At 45.1% G+C, this 22,495-nt stretch overlaps 1 protein-coding gene and 1 long non-coding RNA gene across 5 annotated transcripts; one reads left to right on the plus strand and one right to left on the minus strand.

Annotated features, from left to right (window-relative positions):
- Positions 1-381: 381 nt before the first annotated feature.
- LOC111842753 (uncharacterized) lies at positions 382-7,536 on the minus strand. 2 transcript variants are annotated; one of them, XR_002837988.2, is made up of 4 exons: positions 7,494-7,536; positions 1,625-1,947; positions 1,374-1,488; positions 382-1,131 (listed from the first exon to the last, which is right to left on the minus strand). It is a non-coding gene; the product is annotated as an uncharacterized lncRNA (long non-coding RNA). The 2 variants fall into 2 exon arrangements; XR_002837989.2 differs by lacking the exon at positions 7,494-7,536 and adding an exon at positions 6,356-6,568.
- Positions 6,382-16,160, plus strand: lrrc3b (leucine rich repeat containing 3B). 3 transcript variants are annotated; one of them, XM_023809672.2, is made up of 2 exons: positions 6,382-6,434; positions 13,504-16,160. In XM_023809672.2, the coding sequence occupies exon 2, from the start codon at positions 13,670-13,672 to the stop codon at positions 14,441-14,443; it is 774 nt and encodes a 257-aa protein (XP_023665440.2). In that variant the 5' UTR covers positions 6,382-6,434; positions 13,504-13,669; the 3' UTR covers positions 14,444-16,160. The 3 variants fall into 3 exon arrangements, with proteins under 3 accessions (XP_023665440.2, XP_023665439.2, XP_023665438.2); XM_023809671.2 differs by lacking the exon at positions 6,382-6,434 and adding an exon at positions 6,577-6,660; XM_023809670.2 differs by lacking the exon at positions 6,382-6,434 and adding an exon at positions 7,564-7,694.
- The last annotated feature ends 6,335 nt before the right edge of the window (positions 16,161-22,495 follow it).

The following is a 22,495-nucleotide window of genomic DNA, read 5'->3' on the forward strand; positions in this document are numbered from 1 at the left end:
CAATTTTGATCATTAAGAGGGCCTTTTGTTAGTTTTAATTGCCATTCTTGCACTTTTTTTAAATCAAATGCATTGTAGAGGGATTCTGGAAGACGATGAAAACAGATGGTGTTTATCCTTTGGAGACAAATCCTTCTCTTACAAAGAAACGTAGGTTAATTTTTCCCTTACAGGTCATGGTATCGTGATGCTGTGTTTTTGACAGGCTGCTTTGAGACTAATTAGGGGGAAAAAACAACAGAGGACCTTCTATACAGTAAGTGTCATTCTTGTCAGTGATATTGCACCTGATCTTGCGTTGCGTTGTGGAATAATGATTTTTCCAATGACCACAGATTTTAAAGAGGCCAGGATCCAGGTCAGTGAAACACATTAAATTACGTAAGCCAGTACAAACAGCCCAGAACCCCCCCCCCCCACACACACACACACACACACACATACACACACACACCTGACACATACAGTACAGATGCTAGTACACACACGCAGACTCACATGCTCATGCTCTAAAGCGCAGGCACACGCAGACTCACATGCTCATGCTCTAAAGCGCAGGCACACGCAGACTCACATGTTCATGCTCTAAAGCGCAGGCACACGCAGACTCACATGTTCATGCTCTAAAGCGCAGGCACATGCAGACTAACATGTTCATGCTCTACAGCGCAGGCACACGCAGACTCACATGTTCATGCTCTAAAGCGCAGGCACACGCAGACTCACATGTTCATGCTCTAAAGCGCAGGCACACGCAGACTCACATGTTCATGCTCTAAAGCGCAGGCACACGCAAAGCTGTCACGCTAATATCAGGCTGCAGCATGGAGGAGCTTATTAAGCTACACTGCCTAATGCGGCCTGTCAACGTGAAGGCCTGTGATGAAACACAGACGAGAGGCTGGCCTCCGACCTCCTCGCCTCCATCTCCGCTAAGCAGGTCTCCACTGGGACTCCGAACGGCTGCCCCGTCAGCAGACAATCGTGTGCATACATCCCTGTCCAAACAGAGCAACACTCCTATTAATGAGGGAATTAACCACCAAGGTCTGTAGAGTCGTCTGCTCATTTTTCCACTTGCTTTCATTTGAGGGCACATTCTGGAATGATCTGCAGCATGTCTAAGAAAATCTGAGGGCAACAGAAAGTGCAGAGAGAGATTTTTCAGTATAAAACAAGATGGCCTTTGTTTTACAAGCCTCTAGACTCAGAAGTATTTTGTTCTATCTAACCAGTTTCATTAATTACATTAATACTATAAAAACTCTACAGTCAGGCCTTCCTCAATAAATCAACTGTACAATTTTCAAAGAGTCACTGCACCCCCCCCCCCCCCAGCCATACACGCATGATTTACAAGTTTAAATACAAACCTGATTTGATTTCCCAAAGCCGTAAATACAAGCCTCAACAACTATCGATTGATTCGACAGTCAAAGGTCCCACCTGCATTTTCAGACTCACGAACCTTTCCTTGCAGCTTAAAATCTAAATAAAAAAAAATGATTCTGTGAGCAAAAAAGTTATTACACATACTGGTGAAATAAATTCTAACAATCATCTGAATTTCTGTTCATCACAGGTATCAGTACAAAGCTTTACGCTGGATCATTTACATACTAACCTTCGTTTTGTTACTCTTCACTGAAGAGAGTGACGGAACAGGAAAACATATTTTCCAGTGTCCTACGTAACGAGCCTTTTGCAGTGTGACAGTTTACTGGAGGACCGTGAATGTCGAAGCCATTTTCAGAAGCCACTCCCCCTCCAGCACATGTACCCTTCCTGTCCATCTAATTTTGCCTGTGACGTTTGTCTGGCCAAATTCTTGACATCCCAAGCTTCTTTCATGGAAAATGCAAACCAACTGCCGTAAAGGAGTAGCGCCACCTGCTGGCCTGGATGACAGATGCACCCTTTCCACTGCCGCAGGCTCTTCTGTGAGCTCTGAAACAGAGAGAAAGAAGGAATCCTGACCACCAGAATGCTGTTCCCAGGCACATGACAGGTAGGTATTACTGTGATCCATCTGCGTCTCTTTGCTCCAGGGGGGGCAGTGAAAAGGAGGAGTGTTGACACTATTGGTGTGGATGGCAGTTCACATGGCAATTCCACCGACCTCCCCCCCCCCCCCCCCGAGTATGACTGGCCAACAGAGGTGGATCGTTCAGATTCGGAAAGTGAAGATCAACACCAAGATTTTGTTTCAGCCAATCAGTTGAGTGTAAAGAGTCACAGTCATAAAGTACTCGATTGAATGGCTGAACCAAAATCTTGGTCTGGATTTTTACTTTATGTACCTGAACTATCCACCTCTGTTAGCCAAGAACTGTCCAATTAGCTTTCCTCCCAATCCCCGTACTTTTAGGAGGCTGAAGATTGCCTCTTTACCAATGACTGGGGACCTGGAATTGGACCCTGTGCATGAACTCTGAAGATGCAACATGGAGTCAGAATTAGACCCACAGACACATCACTTCATGGTGCTGAACCTGTGACAGCAGGAACAGGAGTGTCAGAGGTCTAAATATCTATATTATGAGGCACATACGGTGCCAAGCTGCAGAAGGCATCTGTACTCGGAGGCCTTTCCGGTGAAGTTCCTGCAGTCCCGCAGAGGGCCTGTCCAGCAGCACATGATAAAAGTGCTCTGTCCCAACAAGACGTTGGAGTTGCTGGGATATTGTGGGTATGCTTACCTGCACAGAATCTCGGAAGACAGCATCGTGCTCAGCAGTTTTACTGTGCTACGCTCATGGACACAGAAAGCCTGGAATCTATCCCAGGACGCACAGGGCATAGAACTTGAAACACCCTGGACTGGACGTCAGTGCATCGCCGGGCACACACCCACATACCGTGGACACTGATTCCCTTAACCCTCGGTTTTTGGACTGCGTCAGGAATCCCGAGTACCTAGAGGAAACCCACAGATCAGGGGGAAACGCCACACTCATAAACCAGGGGGTGGGATTCCCCCAACTGTTGGCGATCCCCCCATCTTCCAATCACATCCTGACTTAGGATCAATCATTCATTCATCATGGATGAATGCTGTGGTACTCCAGTCTGCAATAAGAAGGTAGAAGGATAACCAAATGAAATGTCATAAATTAACAAAAGAAGTATTACGATATAGAAACATATAAAAAGTATACTAAAGTCAAGCTATAAGAAAAAGTTATAAGAAAATATGAGGAAAAAAACTTAAGTGCAGGTTTCAGGCAAACCTTATTTAATAGGTGGTGTTAATGGTTCTAATTTCCAGAGGGTAGAAGCTTCTCTTCTGCCTCAGTCTATGGAACGGGTCTATGGCGCGGGTCTATGGCGCAGGTCTATGGCACTGGTCTATGGCACTGGTCTATGGCACGGGTCTATGGCACTGGTCTATGGCACGGGTCTATGGCACTGGTCTATGGCGCGGGTCTATGGCACTGGTCTATAGCGCGGGTCTATGGCGCTGGTCTATGGCGCGGGTATATGGCGCGGGTATATGGCACGGGTCTATGGCACTGGTCTATGGCACGGGTCTATGGCACTGGTCTATGGCACGGGTCTATGGCGCTGGTCTATGGCGCGGGTCTATGGCACTGGTCTATAGCGCAGGTCTATGGCGCGGGTCTATGGCGCTGGTCTATGGCGCGGGTCTATGGCACTGGTCTATGGCGCGGGTGCTGAGTGTCTCTGATGATATTTAATGCCATGGACCTACATCGGAGGGATGTCGATGTCCTGCAGTGCAGGCAGTTGTGTCCTGTTGATTTGCTTGGCACACTGAATCACCATCTACAGGACTCTGCTATTAATAAAAGCAAATAATTGACACCTAATTCCGTTACATGGATAGGGATGAAGATATGGGTGCTTTCCTGGATTGACTCTCATTCTCATGCCTGAACATCCAAACCTCAGAGGCAAGAGTGGAACCAAACATGCACTGTACACATCTTGGAGCGACAACATGCTAAGCTAAACATGCCGAGCTCGCCCTAGATAAGCCCTGCCAGAAAACACGGGTCTAGTTATACCCACACTCTCCCTTCTCTGTTTGACCTCAATCACAAGCACGGTCCCCCGGCCCTCATTACTCACACTCAGGCTCTGATTACTGTTTCTCATCAGCAAAGTTGGCCAGAAAATCCAGCTTTGTTGAACGGCTGCGTTCATATTCTTCAGAGTCGTCATCAGTAGAGCTTAAGGTTTCCCAGCTGTGTGATTTGAAATTGCGACTTTAAGCAGGAATCCTGTTTTTTTTGGTCTTGAATGCATGACGCAGGGTTTTCGTAAAGCAGTGTTCAGCATCGGCTTTACTGTATTCACAATGTTTTTCCCCAGACCCCGTTGATTCAGTATAAAAAAGGACAATTTTTCATTACAAGGACCAAGCTGCACTCTGCTAGACCCACCGTTGATGGAAGCTTAATACAAAATAAATATTAATGAGATATCAAATTGCATTGTTATAAATGCAACCAATCTGAAGACTAAAACAAATTTGCCTATACATGCTGCCTTGCCGACATGGAAAGCAAAGTTTTTAAAGGGTCAGAGAAGGTGACAGTCAATCCTCCAGCAGCGCAGACTCCAAAAATAAAACCGCAAAGACGACGAAAAAAAAAACACTTTACTGCGGAAACCAGACCAGCCCTCCCCTGCGCCCCCGTACCTCTGATATACCTGTATGTACCTAGTCTTTAATATAGCCGTGGGCGGGAAATACGAGCTTTTTACTGTGTAATTTACACACTATATTGGTGTAACACAGTGGTTAAAGGAATCTTATTTCATTCATTAACAGGTTAAAGTAAAATTGAATATAGTTCATAATTAACCATTTGGACTAAGAATAACAAAATAAGTTCAGGTTCTGGTTCTTTTGGATGTCTGTGCCTTTCCATTTGGCCACAGATAAGTGTCGCATGGCTGAAGTTAGAGTTTAGTTAATACAGGTAAGTGGGTCGGGACACGATTTTGGGAGACAGTGAGAAATTGGTTCTGTGTATTGGGTTAGTCAAAGAGCCCAGGGTGCCCTCTTGGTGGGGGGGCGCTGCATTTACACCGATTTATTCGGCAGGTACTTGTTCTGAGAGCGACACACATGAAAGAACGAAAATACATAACAGGCATACGGTTGACAAGGTGCCAACTGAGCGGCCATGCAGTGCAGAACAGAGCAAGTGCAGAACAGAGCGTCCGGTAGCAAGTGCAGGACAGAGCGTCCGGTAGCAAGTGCAGGACAGAGCGTCCGGTAGCAAGTGCAGGACAGAGCAAGTGCAGGACAGAGCAAGTGCAGGACAGAGCTACTGAAAACAGTCACAGCCTAACATCAGAAAAGCTGTTTAACAGGTAACACCACTAATAAGATTGATGGTCAGATTCTAACTGCGATACTGCGAGGACTGCAGTTCCCCATGATGACTCAGTGTTAGAATAAAAGCTATCATTTGAAAACAAAGTAAAAGCGCATCGGCCAGGCGTTTCCAGTAGCTATCAGGTACAAACTGGAAAGTCGCCAAATCTGTAAATCACTCACACCTGCAACCAAACAAGCCAAAGCAGACAACTTCTGTAATTAATCCACTGAGTGCTGGGTGCTGGGAGTGGAAGTCCGCCGTCCCTGTGACCCAAGGGTAAGGTATAACTGTTTACACTTGGGCTACAGGCTTATGTGCTTAAAAAAACACCCAAAACAAACAATATATTCAGATTTAGAGTTGCAGAGATAACATTTCATGGCAAATCAGAAACATTTATGAGACCTTTATACAAAAAATAAACCCCTTCGGCCAATCAATTATTTCATATCTACTTAACTGAGTTAATCATATCAATATGAAATATTAACAGCAAATTACAATACTGGCTCTGATTCACAGCGCTAATTCCGAATTTAAGTAATTAGAGCTAATTATAATAATACAAAAAGAAATTTAAATTTTGGCGTATTTTAATATCCATACAATCGCATGTCCTGGGGCACGGGGCAGTGGCACGCCTCGGACGCAATGTCAGCCCATTGCACATACACAGTCATAGGCCTACTCATAATTCAGAGACGCAAATTAACTTTTTTCCTTTGGACCGTCGGAGGAAAATCTCAGGAAAGTCCAGGCGCGCTGACACAGAGCGGAGGTGGTTTGTGCGCCCACGACACCGGAGGTGTGAGTGTACAGAAAATGCACAAAAACCAGCACTAGCACAAAAACTAACACAATCAATGTCGGCATCCGCAAGCGTTTAAACTGAACAGTAGCGGTATTGGTGTGTGTGAAAATGGATTTAAGGAGGGTTAATAGATTTAAAGTTCACCTAGAGGGAGGAAAAACACGTGTATTAGTCAGTGCATTTTACGCACATTCCCGTTACCCGCCAGACGCAGCCGACGCTTTTGGCTACGATCGAAATCCAAGCGGCCCGATGTCATCCTCCAGGACGTATGTTACCCATGCTGATGTATTATGAAACAGCGTCTATTCCTGGAGCCTTTCTAGACAGCCTGCGCGCTGTGGATCACACGGGGAGCGCAGAAGTGTGGGCAGCCCGATGAGTAAAGTTGAGACAAAACGAGGAAACGTGCTTTGACACCCTTACGTAAAATATGCTTTCGCAATATTTTAATTCCATTTTTTTCCCTATTGTTATTGTTATTGTCGTCTGTGGGTATGTATGTATTATTTATTTATTTCGTTTTTTATTACTTCCCTGCCGTTTGGTTTTTAGCCAATTTAGACTGACTCATTGGTAGTGCGCGTCACAGCAGGTTATCTAAGGTCAGTTTCATTTGTTTCTGGCGAACAAACACTTTTACAATGAATGGTTTGGCACTTATCGTTCGCTGAATTTATAAAGCTGGATCATTTTCAGAAGTAATTCAGGTTAAGTAATATTCTAAAAAGTCCAACAGCAGTATCTCTCGATTTTCAAGGATACCACTTAGGCCACCTGTTCCCACCCACTCTTCATCTCATTTTTCAAAAAAATGCTCTGATTTGCTTGTACTTCTGGAGATAGAAGGTGTATTTTACGGTAGTTTGTATGCTATAAAAACCACAGATGAGTCACTGACTAACGTGACGGGCAGGTTGCGGTACAAGACAAGTAAACTTAAGCAAACGAAGAAATAATGCAGCAATATGCAATGTAATTGATTGCAAAGTGAGCAGTTAGGGCTTTTATGTAACGTAGCCTACTGAATATCACATGGAGCAAAATGTGCCCGTTGCCATCGATGCTTCCAGACTGCTTACAATTCACATTTGCCAACAAATGCATTTTTCTGTCAATTTCCGTTCAGACGCGCTTATGCGCTGCTTAGGCGAGGAAACTGCGGGTCTGACCGATGCTCAGACGCCACACGCAGATCGGCACAAAAGCCAAGCTGGACTGTAATAATAAGTCACCCGACGCCGCCGATCCGCTTTGCGCACGTCGGGGTGTTTAATGTGACAGCGACGCTCAATCCGTCAAACGGGAGTCAGACGGGCGACACCTACCGCGCGGCTCCGATCTGCTGCCCTTCCTCCTCGGACTCCTCCCTTCCATCCCCGAAAACCGCCGCAGCTGGAAAGATGTGGAAGGGCACAGCTGCCGGAGGAGACGATCGCAGGCTTAGGGCCACTCCTGGCTGCGTTTAACAAGCCGCTTTAGCATGTCGGCGCTGGGGAGCGATCACCCGAAGACTGTTTTTGTCGCAGGTAAGGAAATGCGTGTCGCCTGTTGCTCTGCGTTGCTACCCTGTCACCGAGCGAACCTGTCATTTGGTCTTTTCTGCTTTCTTTTGGATCTTTAAATGTTGTCAGTAGTTAATGCAATATATAAAACGTCTCTAGTCATCATTAATTATGTTAATTATTCTAAGTGATTGGATGTATAAATGCAAAAACTACTATCAGAGACAAGTCGCTACCCTTAAAATTTGGAATTCAAAATAGATTTTTTGAAAGCACGCAACTGTACATTTTTTTAGGTGCTTTGCGGTGCATTATTGCACTTAGTCACCGTATGACTGCCACGCTTGACCGGATAAACCCCCACGCCGCACCGAAACGCGGCGCTTCATCAAAGGCGTAACAGGAAAGCCCTTCTCCACGATCCCCGGCGAGCCGTTTCATTCGTCTGCGGGATGTGACAGCATGTCCCTGCATTTCAAAGCGACAGCTGCTCCGGACAAGCTCGGGAACTGGGAGGGCGAGCGCCGGGGATGCTCAGGGGGGGTGGCTCGCCGGGGTTATATCGCCGGCGGTCGGACCTTGGAGTCTCCGTCGAACTTGGTCAGTTCGGGGGCTCTTTCTTCGGGGTAACTTCGCATGAGCATAACGGTAGGTAGGAGATGGATGCGCAGCCCTTCGAAGTTTGCACGAAAGTACTGCGAACTGGCCTATAGGAATAGCGACGCCGTGCCGAAGGAGAGCGGCCACTCTGAGGGTGTCATGGTCTGTTCACTGGGAGTGATGAAATGTCATCACAAGGTCTAAGTTATAAGATACACACGTGAGTAATTCCACGTCTCCACAAAATATATCAATTAATATAAACCATGATATGACCTATTCATATAAAATAAACGTCCTTTTTGTATTTGTGTTGTATAAATATAAAACACACACACACATATAGGCTATATATTTTCGTTTTAGTATTTGTGATGTATTATGTACATTCCTATAGGATATACTAAGCAATCTAAACAGCTGCAGTTACGATGGTATCGAATGCGTTCACTGCGTTCATAATATGATTCCAATAGTTTATTAGATTAAAATTGGCTTAATGCAGTTTATTATCTGAAAATGAATATTGTGAATGTTTTAACAAAGCAAACATAAGTTTAACAGTTAGTTGGGTCAGTTTTATTTTGTATTATTGAACAAAAGCCTACTTTCTGAACAGGCAAGTATTAAAAAAATTAAACTAGTTAGTCAGCAGTTAAAATAGTGGCCCTTAACAGGTCTGACAAACGTATTTCACCTTAACCACTTTCCAAGGTTTTCAGACTGACAGTTAGTAGTACTGTTTAAAAAAAAGGGAAGAATCATTATATATTTTTCTGGCCTAATAATTAATCATAATCTAATTCAACAATCTGCTTAAGTTATACTCCCTGAAATAAGAAACAAGAGGTAAAATTTGTACCTTTGCTTGTCACCGGGGCTGTACCCTGAAAGCTCTGCCAATTGTCCCCTTAGCTGTAGGTAGTTGTACCTTTTAAGGTACAGAGATGGACTCTGAGGAACATCTCTGTACCATTGATGGTACATTAAGTTTGTACCTTTGGGATGTTCCTCAGAGTCCATTTCTGTACCTTAACAGGTACAATTACAAGGGTACAGGCCCAGGCAAAGGTACACATTTTTATGCTTTTTTCTGCGAGTGTAGGTCTATCTCACAATTAAGGGAGAGTTATGAAAGTGCAGCTTGCAAGTCACGAGGCTATGAACAGAGTGAACCATGGTGAATCCTCAGCTCAGAAAGGTCACGTATGTGTGCCAGAACCAGGGGTTAAGCACAGGTGTGAGTCCGTAATAGCAGGTCCAGTGCAACACTCTGCTGTATGTGTCACACAAGGATGGGGATGCGGTTTGATTCTGCCTCTAAGTTTGGTTGCGTATTGAAGTGAAACATAGCCCAGACCTTTTAACCCGAAAGATCAGACACAAAATATAACGGCCTGTGTACATGTGAATTGCAGTGTGATTTGTGTCGCTGTGAGCAAGGGCGGGGCTTGTTGTTTTCTGGGGCCACACTCAAAAACTCATTGTAGTGACAGTCTATGGCCAGCAGATGGCCCCCACATCTCCAGGGGCCCATGCAAAAGCCACTGGAAGGCTGTGAGGGGAAGGGCAGGGGGACTTCAAGTAAATGCAGTCTTGACCAAAAACAAAAAGACTTCAGATGGTGTTTGCACATGTCGGAGATATCGGCGCATGTGAGTTTGGAAACATGAAATTAAAATGGCGTGATAAGTGCCTTACCATTGCTTAGATTCTGGACTTGAGTGCATTGTGATTGTAGCTCATGGGAGTTTTATGTACACAAAAATGTTCTGAGGGCAGAAGGAAAAATTTGTGGTTCAAAGAGATAACCAATCAGTTTGTACAGGACTTGGGTCCAAGTAACTATAGAGAAGGCGGAACCAACTAATCAGATGTCTTGGTCCTGCCTCCTCTAGGTGCTCTGAAAATAAGTGTATTGTAGAATTTCTTGTGATATGCCTTGATGAGAAGGTGATGGATCATAAGGAAGGAAGAACAGGTCAATCAGGCATAGAAGGTATAGAAGGTATAGAAAAGACTTTCTTGTCAGCTGCTTGCCTTTGAGTACAGATTTGCACGAGACATTAGGTGATGACACGATTTTTATTGTCCTCCAAGGTCTTCCGGGAATTCACCTTTGTGTCTATTATGCACATTTTGAAACAGGAGACCGGCTCTGCATTGGGAAACTGTGTTGTACGGTCACAGCAGGCACGCTTGCAGCGATGTCCTTGATGCAGCCTCGTGCCGCCGATGCGTGGGTAGTGATTGGCGTGTGCTTGGGGCACGGTAGGGGTGGGAGGACCGAATGAGCCCGGGTAGGGGCTGGACAGATGCCTGACGGCCGGGAGTCAAGTTCAAGACGCCTTATCCTCTCTGAAGGACGCGCTCGAGAAAGAGCCACCTCTTACTCACCTGTTCACTGGGGTTATTTAGGTGCTGTTACAGAGCTTATCGTTTATATCTTACCATAATGTAAATCTGAATGTTTATTCAGCCCTGGTACAGTTTGATTCCTCAGGGTACAAGCAACATTAATATACCCCAATTAGTATACCCCAGCATTAATATACCCACAAGTAATTGTACTCTCAAACGTACAATTGGCATTTTTTTCAAGTTTCACTCTGATGGTGGCGTTATTTGCCTATTTTTAAAATAGGAGCAATTAAAATGACTTAATTTGCAGGAAATGGTCATCTGGCAGTGATGAAAATGAGATTACTGCCACATCGAAGATCCTCTTACTTGACCACTGGTCTTACACGACCTCTAGGGAGGAACGTCTCAGTTTATCTTTGGAATCCAAGCGGGGAGAACAGATTCCCACTGGAAATCAAATTTTGCTCTGGGAGACGCAGGAGGATTTACATCAAAACCTACGACATCAGCTGAAATGGAAATGTCTGCTTCAGTATTCATTTCTTAAGGCTCAGAAAGGGATTCATTTAATTAAGCTGGGCATTAGTCTAGTTTTCACACATCATTATTTTCTGCTGTAAAATATGTAAATATTCATATTACAATATGTTATGATATGATCTAGCTACTATTTTATCAATATTCAACAGTAGTCATTTTAGAGGCGTCTTCAGTTTCTTTTAACACCATTTAAATTAAGATGGTGTCAGATCAGTACTTCCAGGGAATCTTGCATAGTACCAGTTCAGTGTAAATCCAGTTGAACCTCTATCTAGATTCCTAAAATATCCCCTCTACCTCCCATGGTTCTGCTAGCACAGGTACTCTCTGGGTGATGTATACTCACAAAGTTCCTCTTCCCAGCATGGAAGGTGTGTTCCCTTATGTACGTAGGTCATCGCATTGATGTGATTGGCTAAAGATCATGCTGGTCCAGGGAGTCCATGTATTGAGGGATGATGATTGGCCAGGGATTTTCAGGGTTCTGCCCCTCTGTAATAGAGATCTGGGCAAACAGATCAGCATGTACCCCTGGGCTGTACCTGGGGAGTTGTGTAGACCCCTTTGCTTAGGCAGTAATACAACTGAGAAGAAGGATGGGTAATATTTCTGGGTTTTATTACAGGTGATGTAATCCAGAGGTTGAAATTAACGAACGCTCGTTAGGAAAATTACTGGAAGCCTCCTGGGCTTCATACATTGAGAGAAGGTTTGAGAACCTGATTTTTGTGGACGTTTCATTGTTCTCCAGGTGGCTCCCTTCCGGGCGATGAGAAAGTGCTTTGTGATGCTGTCCTCAGCATTCCTGTGGAAGCTCAGTGTGGTCTCGCACGTGCACGCGCACGTTTCCTAAACGGTGCGCCGTGCATCACGCGTGGGGGGCATGGCGGCCGGTGGCTATAGCACCACCAGCTCCAGGGTTGAGGGTTTGATTCCTGTTCCTGGTCTCCGCGTCTCCACAGGGCACTCCGCTCCGCTGCAGTTAGGCTAACTGGTGTCTGTCGTCGGTGTATCTGCCCTGCGATGGGGTGGCATCCTCTACCCTGGCTCTCTGCCCTGTACTGCCTGGGATTGGCTCTGAGTACCTAGGATAAGCATTTGGACAATGGCTGAATTATGTGCTGCATTAACAAATGATAAATAATAGTAAAACTTAACCAGGGGTGGATTAACTTCTCTGGGGGTCCTAGGCTGACATAGCTAGTTAACCCCCCAAGGCCTCTTTGTGACAAAGGAGAAATGAGAGAGAATTTAAAACGATGCAATGTCAATAATCCTCGGGGTAAAAGCTTGCAGACCTGGGTGGGGGGGGGCAGTTGTCGATAAAATCTGCCGATCAAGGGTCTTGGGCCTATGCTTTAATCTGCACCATTTTTCAGACCATAAATCAGGTGTGCTTTGTTTTTCGCAGAGAATGACATCGTTGTGTGAGTGTGTGGTTTTTTTTTTACTGGCAAATCTTGCAAGTGGGAAGAACAAGTGAAATCTAGGAGCTTAATGATGATGAATCTATTGTGCGGAGCCTGGAGGAGCCTTGCTTAGGTAGATCTCAGCCAGGTGTGATCCGTGCACCAGCTGGACGACACAGAGCCGTTAGGAGGGAGTGCAGCATCTCCATCCTGTTCTCTGACGACCTAAAAGCAAACACACGACCCAGAAGACCCCCACAGAGGCACTTCCAGGCCCTGATGAGTCTCACCTATGCAAGGTTTAAGCTCATTATCCGACTGGCCGATTGTCGTTTCCACCTGCGTGCACCGTTTCACGCCGAGTCCGGCAGAAATGTTCCACCTGACTGTAGTACAGTGTAAGGCAGAATGTTATCTTATATAACACAGTGAGCATAGACCAGCTGGTATCTCTATTATTATGTTAATATGGAAAAATATTAAATAACTAGATATAATAAAAAATTATATTTTGCTTCCCTTGTCTTACCCTCCTACACAAAAAAAGCATGTATAAAAATTTGATGAGTATCTGCAGTTAACGTTAAGCTACAGTGAATTACATCCAAGTCACATTCTGAGTTAATGAATGTGTCATTGCTGTGCCATTTGTTGAAATGTTTTATGAGTTTGTATTACTATTGTCTATGGATTCCCTGGATATATATATATATACCTAAAGGCCCTCATTCAAGTGATGATGCATATTATTCTGCACATGGTACTAATATTGGATTTACTCTCGTAGTTTTCTTTGCACTGCTGATGTGTCTCTATTATGACAAGTTTACGCTGTTAAATAATGTAAAGCAGCAGCCTCCCTATTTTTCTGCTAGTGGGTATTATATATATTAAATGACGCTGGCTTCTCTCTGTTCCAGGCTGTAGCAGTGCGGACGCACAATGAGATCATCTGGACAGAAGGCTGTTTCCCCGGCCAGCCGGGGAAGGCAGTGAGGCTCAGTCCCACAGGATGGGGCACGAGTGAGCAGCGGGTCACTGGGTCGACTCCGGCCTTTGGCGGGGTTATGCTGACGGCTGCTCAGTATGACTCTGCTGGACCTGTGGCTGTCCCGCTCCATCCCCATGTGCTTGATGCTCCAGAGCCTTGTCCTCATGGCCCTGTGCTTCCCGTCCGCCAGCATGTGCCCGAAGGGCTGCACCTGTCTCCGTGGCGATGGCCTCAGTGTCAACTGCAGCCATGCTCAGCTGAAGGAGATCCCGTCTGAGCTGCCCCCAGACACGGTTCTGCTGCGACTGGACCACAATCAGATCACTTCAGTCCCAGCCCGGGTATTTCAGGGGCTGAACCGGTTGCGGGAGATCAACCTGTCGCACAACGCACTAGAGACGCTGGGCGATAGCGCCCTCCAAGGTGTGGAGGACACACTGCAGGCCCTGGACATCTCCCACAACCTGATCAGCCTAGTGCACAAGGACACCTTCGCCCAGTTAAAGGCCCGAATCCACATGGGTCACAACCCTTGGCACTGTGACTGCGCCTTGCAACAGGCCCTCCGTGGCATGTTCTACAACCACGAGGCAGCCGGCCAGGTGCTCTGCAAGACTTCCGATCTCCAAGACCTGGAAGGACGGCCTTTCCTCTCGGTGGATGCCGACCTCTGTAACCTGACCAAGCGCACCACAGACTATGCCATGCTGGTCACCATGTTCGGTTGGTTCGCCATGGTCATCTCCTACGTGGTGTACTACGTCCGGCAGAACCAGGAGGATGCCCGGCGTCACCTGGAGTACCTCAAGTCCCTCCCCAGCAAGCCGAAGAAGCAGGACGACGGGGAGGATGTCAGCACTGTGGTATGACTCCGCCCCAAACGGAGGCGTGGCCTCCTGACCCACATCAGTCACCACACATCATCCTGCCTGCAGGGGTCAGGACCCAGGATTAGGGAACCGGAATTCACTTCCGAATAATCTGGACAGAACCTGCTTGTTTCATGTTTTTGCTTCCCCTGAGTAGTGTGATACTTTTGAATAGGAATCTGTTGATGATTCCTATTCTCATTTTTACTGAACCGTATTGTCCGGCGTAACAAAAGCCATTGAAATGTAATGAAAAGTTGAATTTTGACTTGAAAGTTCAGTTTTTAATTCCTTCGTTAAACTTGAACGACTATGACTTAAAGGAAAGAATGCAGAACAAATCAATCTCTGAGGATGTGTGAGTTTTGTGCAGTTTGACCTTTTTGATTATTACTGACGACCTTCAGTTTTTCACAGACTCACCTTGTAGTTCAGTTTAAAATAAAAAACAGGAGTTTTTTGAGAGTAGAGAACTCAGGTTTAACCCTTAAATACCCACCTGCTTTCCTGTCGAGTCATTTCCACCCTAAAAAGGTTCCTGTAACCTGCTAACCCTTCATAAATATGCCATTGTTCATGCAAGGAGATGGTAGGAAAAGTTATTTTGAAGGTGCTGTGATGATGGATGGATGGATGGATGGAAAAATCCAGCACTTTATGATAATTTGCCATTGCTGCGTATTTTCTAAGTCTTCATTGTTTTTATAGCACATTACTTCAGACCATTTTATGTATTGCTTTGTTTTAATGGGCTCTCACTATTCTTGATATTCAACCCCAAACTGAAAAACGTCACATGTTACATCTCCATATAAATCCATAACATCCAAAACCTAAATATCACCACAGAACATAACTATGTACCAGTTCCCCAGTAAGTTTTAGCACCCAGTGAACCACACTCCCGGATATTTACTGGGCATCTGCACGGGGCATGTTGTGACATTAATCTCAGTATATAACCAGTTAAGTTTACAGTTTCATTGGGCTCCTGTAACTGGAAGAATGAACTTGTATATATAAAACCTTGATGTTGTATGGGATGGTTGGGGAAAAGAATTACCCTTTAAAAAGTTGTATATGAATGTATTAGTGCAACCTGTTGCCTTGTCTTGCGGAAACGGCTTTGTGTACTTATAAAGGGTTAGGCAGTCTTGCAGCGCATGAACCGCAGGTAACAAAGCACAATGTAGCCAAGCATTCTAGAGAATTAAGTGCCTGAAATTACTGTCTTTCACACATTTCAGTCGAATCATGCTGCAGCTTCCTCAGTTTTAATCTGGCCTTATTTTCTGACATTAAGCATTTGATCAATCCCCCATTTCGGTAAATTTTATATAGTAGGAATGCTTTTATGTTCATTACCATAGTAACAAGCCTATTTTCTTAACCATGCCGTAATTAAAGAAAAGATTAATGGAAATGGGTATTTGACTTATCTTGTTGTTAGATAATGATGGTAGGGGAGGGCTTCTGCCTCTCGCTGTTGGGATTTATATTTGGCTAATGGCGCCGGGGAAAAACATTTATTATGCTAATGTATTACAAATGAGGAGAGTGGCTGGAAATTGAGTTTTTTTTTTTCTTTTCATCATTTAATATTTTTTCTTTTCCAGGGAGATGTTTGTCTGTTTGAAGACCCGGGTACTGATTACAGACTGTACTTTAAACACTGTAGGCATGTTGTAGGACTAAAGAAATAAAGGAATTAAACCTATGGTTTAGTGTCTGTTTGATGGAGCTCTTGGTTTCAGTGAGCGCCGACGGGTAAACATTGAGATGACAGCATGCAAACCTTGGTATGCTAATCAGCCATTTAGCTTACATCAAATCAAAGGAAATAACAGCCATGGATCAGAACGTTATTGTTACTGTGGTGTAACTTTGGCCCACCTGTGGATTTCAAGCTAAAAGCTTTTTGCTGAGGCGTGATTCTCCTCATTATTTGAATTGCTCATTACACTTTATTTATTTAGCAGAACCTTTTATCAAAAGTGATATACAACTGAGAGAATATGGTCTGCCAGTCCTTGGAGCCCTTGGGGGTTAAGGGCCCTCGCCCTGGGGCCCAACAGCAAAATTACTCTGCCAACTACGAGACTTGAACAAAGCGTCCTAACCCCAATCCTCAAACCTAACCCTAACCCTATCCATGTTCCTAACCCCAACCCTCAAACCTAAGCCTAATCCTAACCCCGACCCTCAAACCTAATCCTAACCCCAACCATCAAGCCTAACCCTAATCCTAACCCCAACCCTCAAACCTAACCCGCTGAGTCACACGCCGCCCGCAGTAAACATCCTGATTGTTAAGCAGCACTGACAAGGCAGGCAGTGCCTCAAATCCAGGGGAGGCTGCTACAGTTAAATATACAAATTAGGCATTTATGTATATTGACTACAGAATGGTATAGCAGCCTATATGCTGCAGGACGGCACTGTGGATATCTTTTGAGAATTACAGGACAAACATTACAAATGATGAGTATGAAAACATTATGTGAACAGGGTTTTATTGAATAACGACACTCCCAGGAAAAAAAAGGTAAATATTTCTACCTTGTTACCGGGGCTGTACCCTCAAGGGTCTGCCAATTGTACCCTTAACCTTAGGTAATTGTACATTTAAAGGTACAGAAATGGACTCTGAGGAACATTTCTGTACCATTCTTGGTATATTAATGCTATTTGTACATTTGGGATGTTCCTCAGAGTCCATTACTGTAACATAAAAGGTACAAATTTGTACCCTTTTTTCTGAGGGTGTGCACATGACCACAAGGTCACTTGGTCAAATCCTGTGCAAGGCCCGTAACCCTGATTGGCTCTTGTGCAAGGCCCATAACCCTGATTGGCTGTTGTGCAAGGCCCGTAACCCTGATTGCTCCAGGGATTGGCTGGCTCTGCTTTCTCAGTCGCATATCACTTTGGGTGAAAGCATCTGCTAAAAAAAATGGAGAAAAAAAGCTTTGCCAAAAAGCACAGTCTCTGTCATCCATGACTGGCACTGTCTGTACAGTGCGGACTGATTCTCCCACATCTGTTTGATGGCTGTGCTCCGTCTGTGTTTAAAGCGGGATGCCCCTGGTGGAAGGCGAATTTATATTATATAGTGTCACAAGACTAAATTAGATCTCTCTCCGGCTCTATTTTAATCTGGCTCAGGTTGTTCCCGTCCTCCCTAATGGACACTACATTCCTCAAAAGAGGTTAAATTTAGTTCAGTAGAGAAAAAAACTTTAAAAACTTTACTTTTAATAGTATTATTTTTATATTACTTGATTTGTAACCAAAATATAGGCTTCAGATGTAAAGAAATATTGTGATTGAAAGTAATGACTTTCTTACAGGATTTATAATAATAATAAGAATAGTAATTATTATAATTATTATTAATCACATCATTATAATAATGTAATAAGTTATTAAATTTTTTCACAGCAGTCTGAAAAATAATCTGCAAGAAAGTGTATAAGCAGTCTGGGCATTAACTAATGAAGGACTGTGGAACAAAGGCAATGAAGACAATGATTTAGATAATAGATGACAACAGATATCCTTCTGGGACAGTTTGTGGGACCCGGACGTCATTGGTCGTCACACACTGCTACAATGCAGCGTTGTTTTTAAAACAACCTTCGTCTGTTTGAGGCCGTTGTGTTCATTTCACTTTCCCAGTCAAAATATTACTATTTGATTAGGGTCTGAAGTAATTTTCTGTCCTCAGGACTACAGAGAAGTGGACCGCATTTGAACGTCCCGCAAGACGATTCCAGCAGAGGCTGTGTCAGTGTTGTTCCGTTTTGCCGGATATTCTCTGATACTTATTATTCTGTAGGCCAAACTTAGTCCGTCGCTTTTAATGGCATTAGAGGAAGCCTTTCTGCCGCCTGTATGCTTCCTACACATACTTCCCACTGTGTGTGAGAGGCATGGCTTAGCATTGTCCTGAGATGGACAAGTGGCCAATCTGGTGACCAGGGTCTTTTTCTCTGATTGGTTTTCCCTGCTCCTTTATCCCCTGGACATGGGCTTAGATTTGATTATGGATGGTAGGGACATGTCCCTACCAATACTGTGGGAGTAACGTGTGTGTTTTAGGGGGCGGGGGGTTCGGCATTGATTTGGTCCCTGTACCACTGTTAAAATCAAACGTATGCCCTTGCCCCTGGATGAGGCTTCAATTATTCTGTTATTTTTACAACACACATGACACCTGACCTGAGGGAAACTTAAATTCTTTCCTTCCTGCCCAAAAACAAGATGCCCTGATACCACTACAGCCCCTAAGTCACAATCCCTGCCTTCTGTCATCTCTCTCCTTTTTCCCCTTTATCTCTCCTCACCTTCCGTGCTCAATGTTGTGGCGATTTTTTCTCAGGCGTGACGGCAGCCATTCTAACATCATGTGACATGGCTTTGGTCGCGCTCGGGACCGTAATGATTCTCACAGTATAGATACAAGATAAATCTGTTTAATTATTTTCATTTGTGTCATTTGGGAGTTGGAGAGCAAACATATGTTACAACCTTATTATTAAACATGTAAATCAAGCAAAGGCATCAGATTTGACTCCGTTGTCGATGCCAGCGACGGGTTTGAGCTACAGAGGGAGGACAACTCAGCTTCAGAGAAAATCCCCATCCCAGCCGGTCCTGGGATAATCGGGAAATGGAAATTCTGGTTTAAACAGCCTGATGAGATTTCAAAATGAACCATGTGGCCCAAAGTCGAGCCTTCAGTGGACTGTTCGTAAATTAAAAACTTCTTAATGAATGTGGCCTTTAAATAATTATTACCTAAAAAAAGATACAGGTTCCCATATATTAATTGCCAAAAATAAGCAGAATCAGCTAATTACATCATTTTGTGCTGCAAAAAATAAGTTGAATCCCATCCAGTGAATAAGTTGAATAAGTTGAATCCCATCCAGTGAATAAGTTGAATAAGTTGAATCCCATCCAGTGAATAAGTTGAATAAGTTGAATCCCATCCAGAGTGTCCCAGACTTGTTCCCTGTACTCCCTGGGATAGGTTGCAAACCCACAACCTTCCAGCCCATGACCCTGAACACGATACATTATGATCATAATGTTGAGCTTTGTGTTCTAGTCCCAGCTTAACACCTTTTCTCTACACAGTTTCACGTGAATATTCTCCACCTAGTCCCAGTAACCGACCAGTTGCAAACAATATGGCCGCTGTATCGCCCTCATCTCAGATCTGAAGGCCAGACCAGAGTCTATTTCCCACATTACTGCCTCCCATTTGATTTATTAGCCTGTTACTCTGGATCATTTTGAAACGAGCTTGAATAAAGTAAAGAGATTAGATCTGAGTGACGAACAGCTCAGAATCATGACAGGGCGTAAAAGATGGAATCCAGTTTAACATAGTCAACATACATGAGCAATGTGATTTGATAATTAAATCATTAATCTAAAAAGCATTAGCAAATCCAGGAAAAGACAATTTTCCCCAGAAAAATAGCTATGTGTCTGGAAATCTAAACACATCAGATTTGCTGCACAGCATTTGCACTGGCATTCCACACTATTATTGCTGATGTCTGTGTTTTTCAGTCTCTTCTCCTGTATATTTGCCATGTGCCCTAAAAGTGTGTGAATCTGTGCGTCTTGCATGTGTGCCTCAGCGATGCAGGTCTGACTGTAGAACAGGGAAGGGCAATCTCACACAGACAGGGCCGGCGTGTTTGCGGGTTTCTGCTGCTATTCCCTAATTAGAAACTGGGTTTGAACAGCTGACCTAAAGGTTATCCAGAAACCCTGCATACACACCGGACCTTTGTGGATTAGATTGCCCACCCCTGCCGTAGAGGGTACCAAACCGGTTGCATATACACATTGATCTAATATACTCTCTCTGGTTTATTCACATGATATAAGATACATATTTACAAATTTCTAATTCAGGGTCACAATAAGGATTTTGGCATCTGTACTCCTTACCCTGTAGGTTCTCTTCTTGATGGTTTAGTAGGTTTCAGTAGTGATAATGCCCCAGGAAGTGACAGGAACTGAACTCACTTTTATGCTCTCGTCCCTGGAGCTCAAGGTCTTTTATTCCATTTCACTCCTCCTCACTTGAATGCTGCATTATCCCAAAAAGGTTAAAAATCCACTTCCGCCGCTGTCGACAGGACGAAGGCACATAGGATGGTGAGGGGGGGCCGAGCAGATCTGCAGTTTGGCAAAGTGAAATCGCCCAAAGAGACGCTGCATGCTGAGCCTCATACGCTTCACTTTTGTATCTGCTCTCGAGCATCTAGCCGGCTTTCAGAAACAGCCTGAATTTACCGGCCGGTGGACATCATCTTGCAGGGGTTCAGAAAAAAAGTGTCCTCATTCCAGGAATGTCGGTGAGACGCCGGGAATGAGCTTCTTCCTCTATAATGACATCATGATTCCATTGCCTATAGGGACGTTACCTATTTTTGGTTTGTGGAATGTAATAATTCCAGACATTCCATAGCTTTTGCTTACCATGATCTCGGAGAAGCAGAAATTCTATATTAGCATATAGTGATTTAGAGGATGGCATGGTGACCCTGTGGCTGCTAATAATAATAATTGATACTTGTGGGGAAACTGTCTTTACACCTCCCTCAACTTGCTCTATTTTGTTGAGTAGGTTGTCTATGAAGGGCAGCTGTCTGTGGGGGTACTTAGCGGCCTGCTGGATTTGAACCAGTGACCTTCTGATTACAGGCACACAGGCTTAGCCCACTGAGCCACATGTCTGCAGGGTTGTGGGTTCCATTCCCATCACTGGCTGTTTCTTTGCAAAGGTGTCTCTGACTTGCACGTGGCGTGTGACTGAGCATGTGTGCATGTCATGCCCTGTGCTTCCTGCCATAGGATCCGGGGGGTTCAGCTGTTATGGAAGACGGACAGATGGATTGATTGATTATTACCAAAGAAGTCCCAATCTAGATGTTGTGGTTGCATCCAAAATCTGCTGTTTTATCAGATCTATGTGAAGCATATTAATTATCATTGACATCACTGCAATATTTAAACCAAAGTTTATCAAGCCCTATTATGAAGTTGAATAGGCACCCCAGGGCTCAGCTGTGATGCAGCACTTGAGATGCAAAAGAAGCCCCCCCCAGCATTCACAGTGAACGCAGCTCCCGTCTATTAGCCAAAAATAACAGTAATTTTTTTCCCTGGGAACCACCGTTTCTGTTCAGAAGAGTCTTCCGGTGCTAAGTGTCAAATCGCCATCCTCATTAGCGTAGTGCTGTTCCCACTTAAACTACAAAACCAGACCGGAACTTCTGAGGGATTATGGTTTAATAAAGCAGGTTGTTAACAAACCTATATCTTCAACACTGATTGTCCACCCTCTTTGTCTGTCTGTCTGTCTAATATCTCTTTCTCCACCAGCCTCACTGTGTGAAAACAGGATCGCCTGTGAATGCTCCCTCTCCTGCTCCCTCTCCCGCTCCATCTCCTGCTCCCTATCCCTCTCCCGCTCCATCTCCTGCTCCCGCTCCCTCTCCTGCTCCCTCTCCTGCTCCCGCTCCTGCTCCCTCTCCCGCTCCTGCTCCCTCTCCTGCTCCCTCTCCCTCTCCTGCTCCCTCTCCCTCTCCCTCCCCCTCTCCTGCTCCCTCTCCTGCTCCCGCTCCCTCTCCCTCCCCCTCTCCTGCTCCCTCTCCTGCTCCCGCTCCCTCCCCCTCTCCTGCTCCCTCTCCCTCCCCCTCTCCTGCTCCCGCTCCCTCTCCCTCCCCCTCTCCTGCTCCCTCTCCTGCTCCTGCTCCCTCTCCCTCCTCCTCTCCCTCTCCCGCTCCTGCTCCCTCCCCCTCTCCCACTCCTGCTCCCTCTCCTGCTCCCTCCCCCTCTCCCGCTCCCTCTCCCTCTCCTGCTCCCTCTCCTGTTCCCTCTCCTGCTCCCTCCCCCTCTCCCGCTCCTGCTCCCTCTCCTGCTCCCTCCCCCTCTCCCGCTCCCTCATCTTCTCCTGCTCACTCTCCCGCTCCCTCTCCTGCTCCCACTCCCTTTGGCTGGTCGGCCGGAGAAAATCTCATCAGC

This window comes from Paramormyrops kingsleyae, chromosome 23, assembly GCF_048594095.1.
Source record: "Paramormyrops kingsleyae isolate MSU_618 chromosome 23, PKINGS_0.4, whole genome shotgun sequence".
In the NCBI taxonomy this organism is placed as follows: domain Eukaryota; kingdom Metazoa; phylum Chordata; class Actinopteri; order Osteoglossiformes; family Mormyridae; genus Paramormyrops; species Paramormyrops kingsleyae.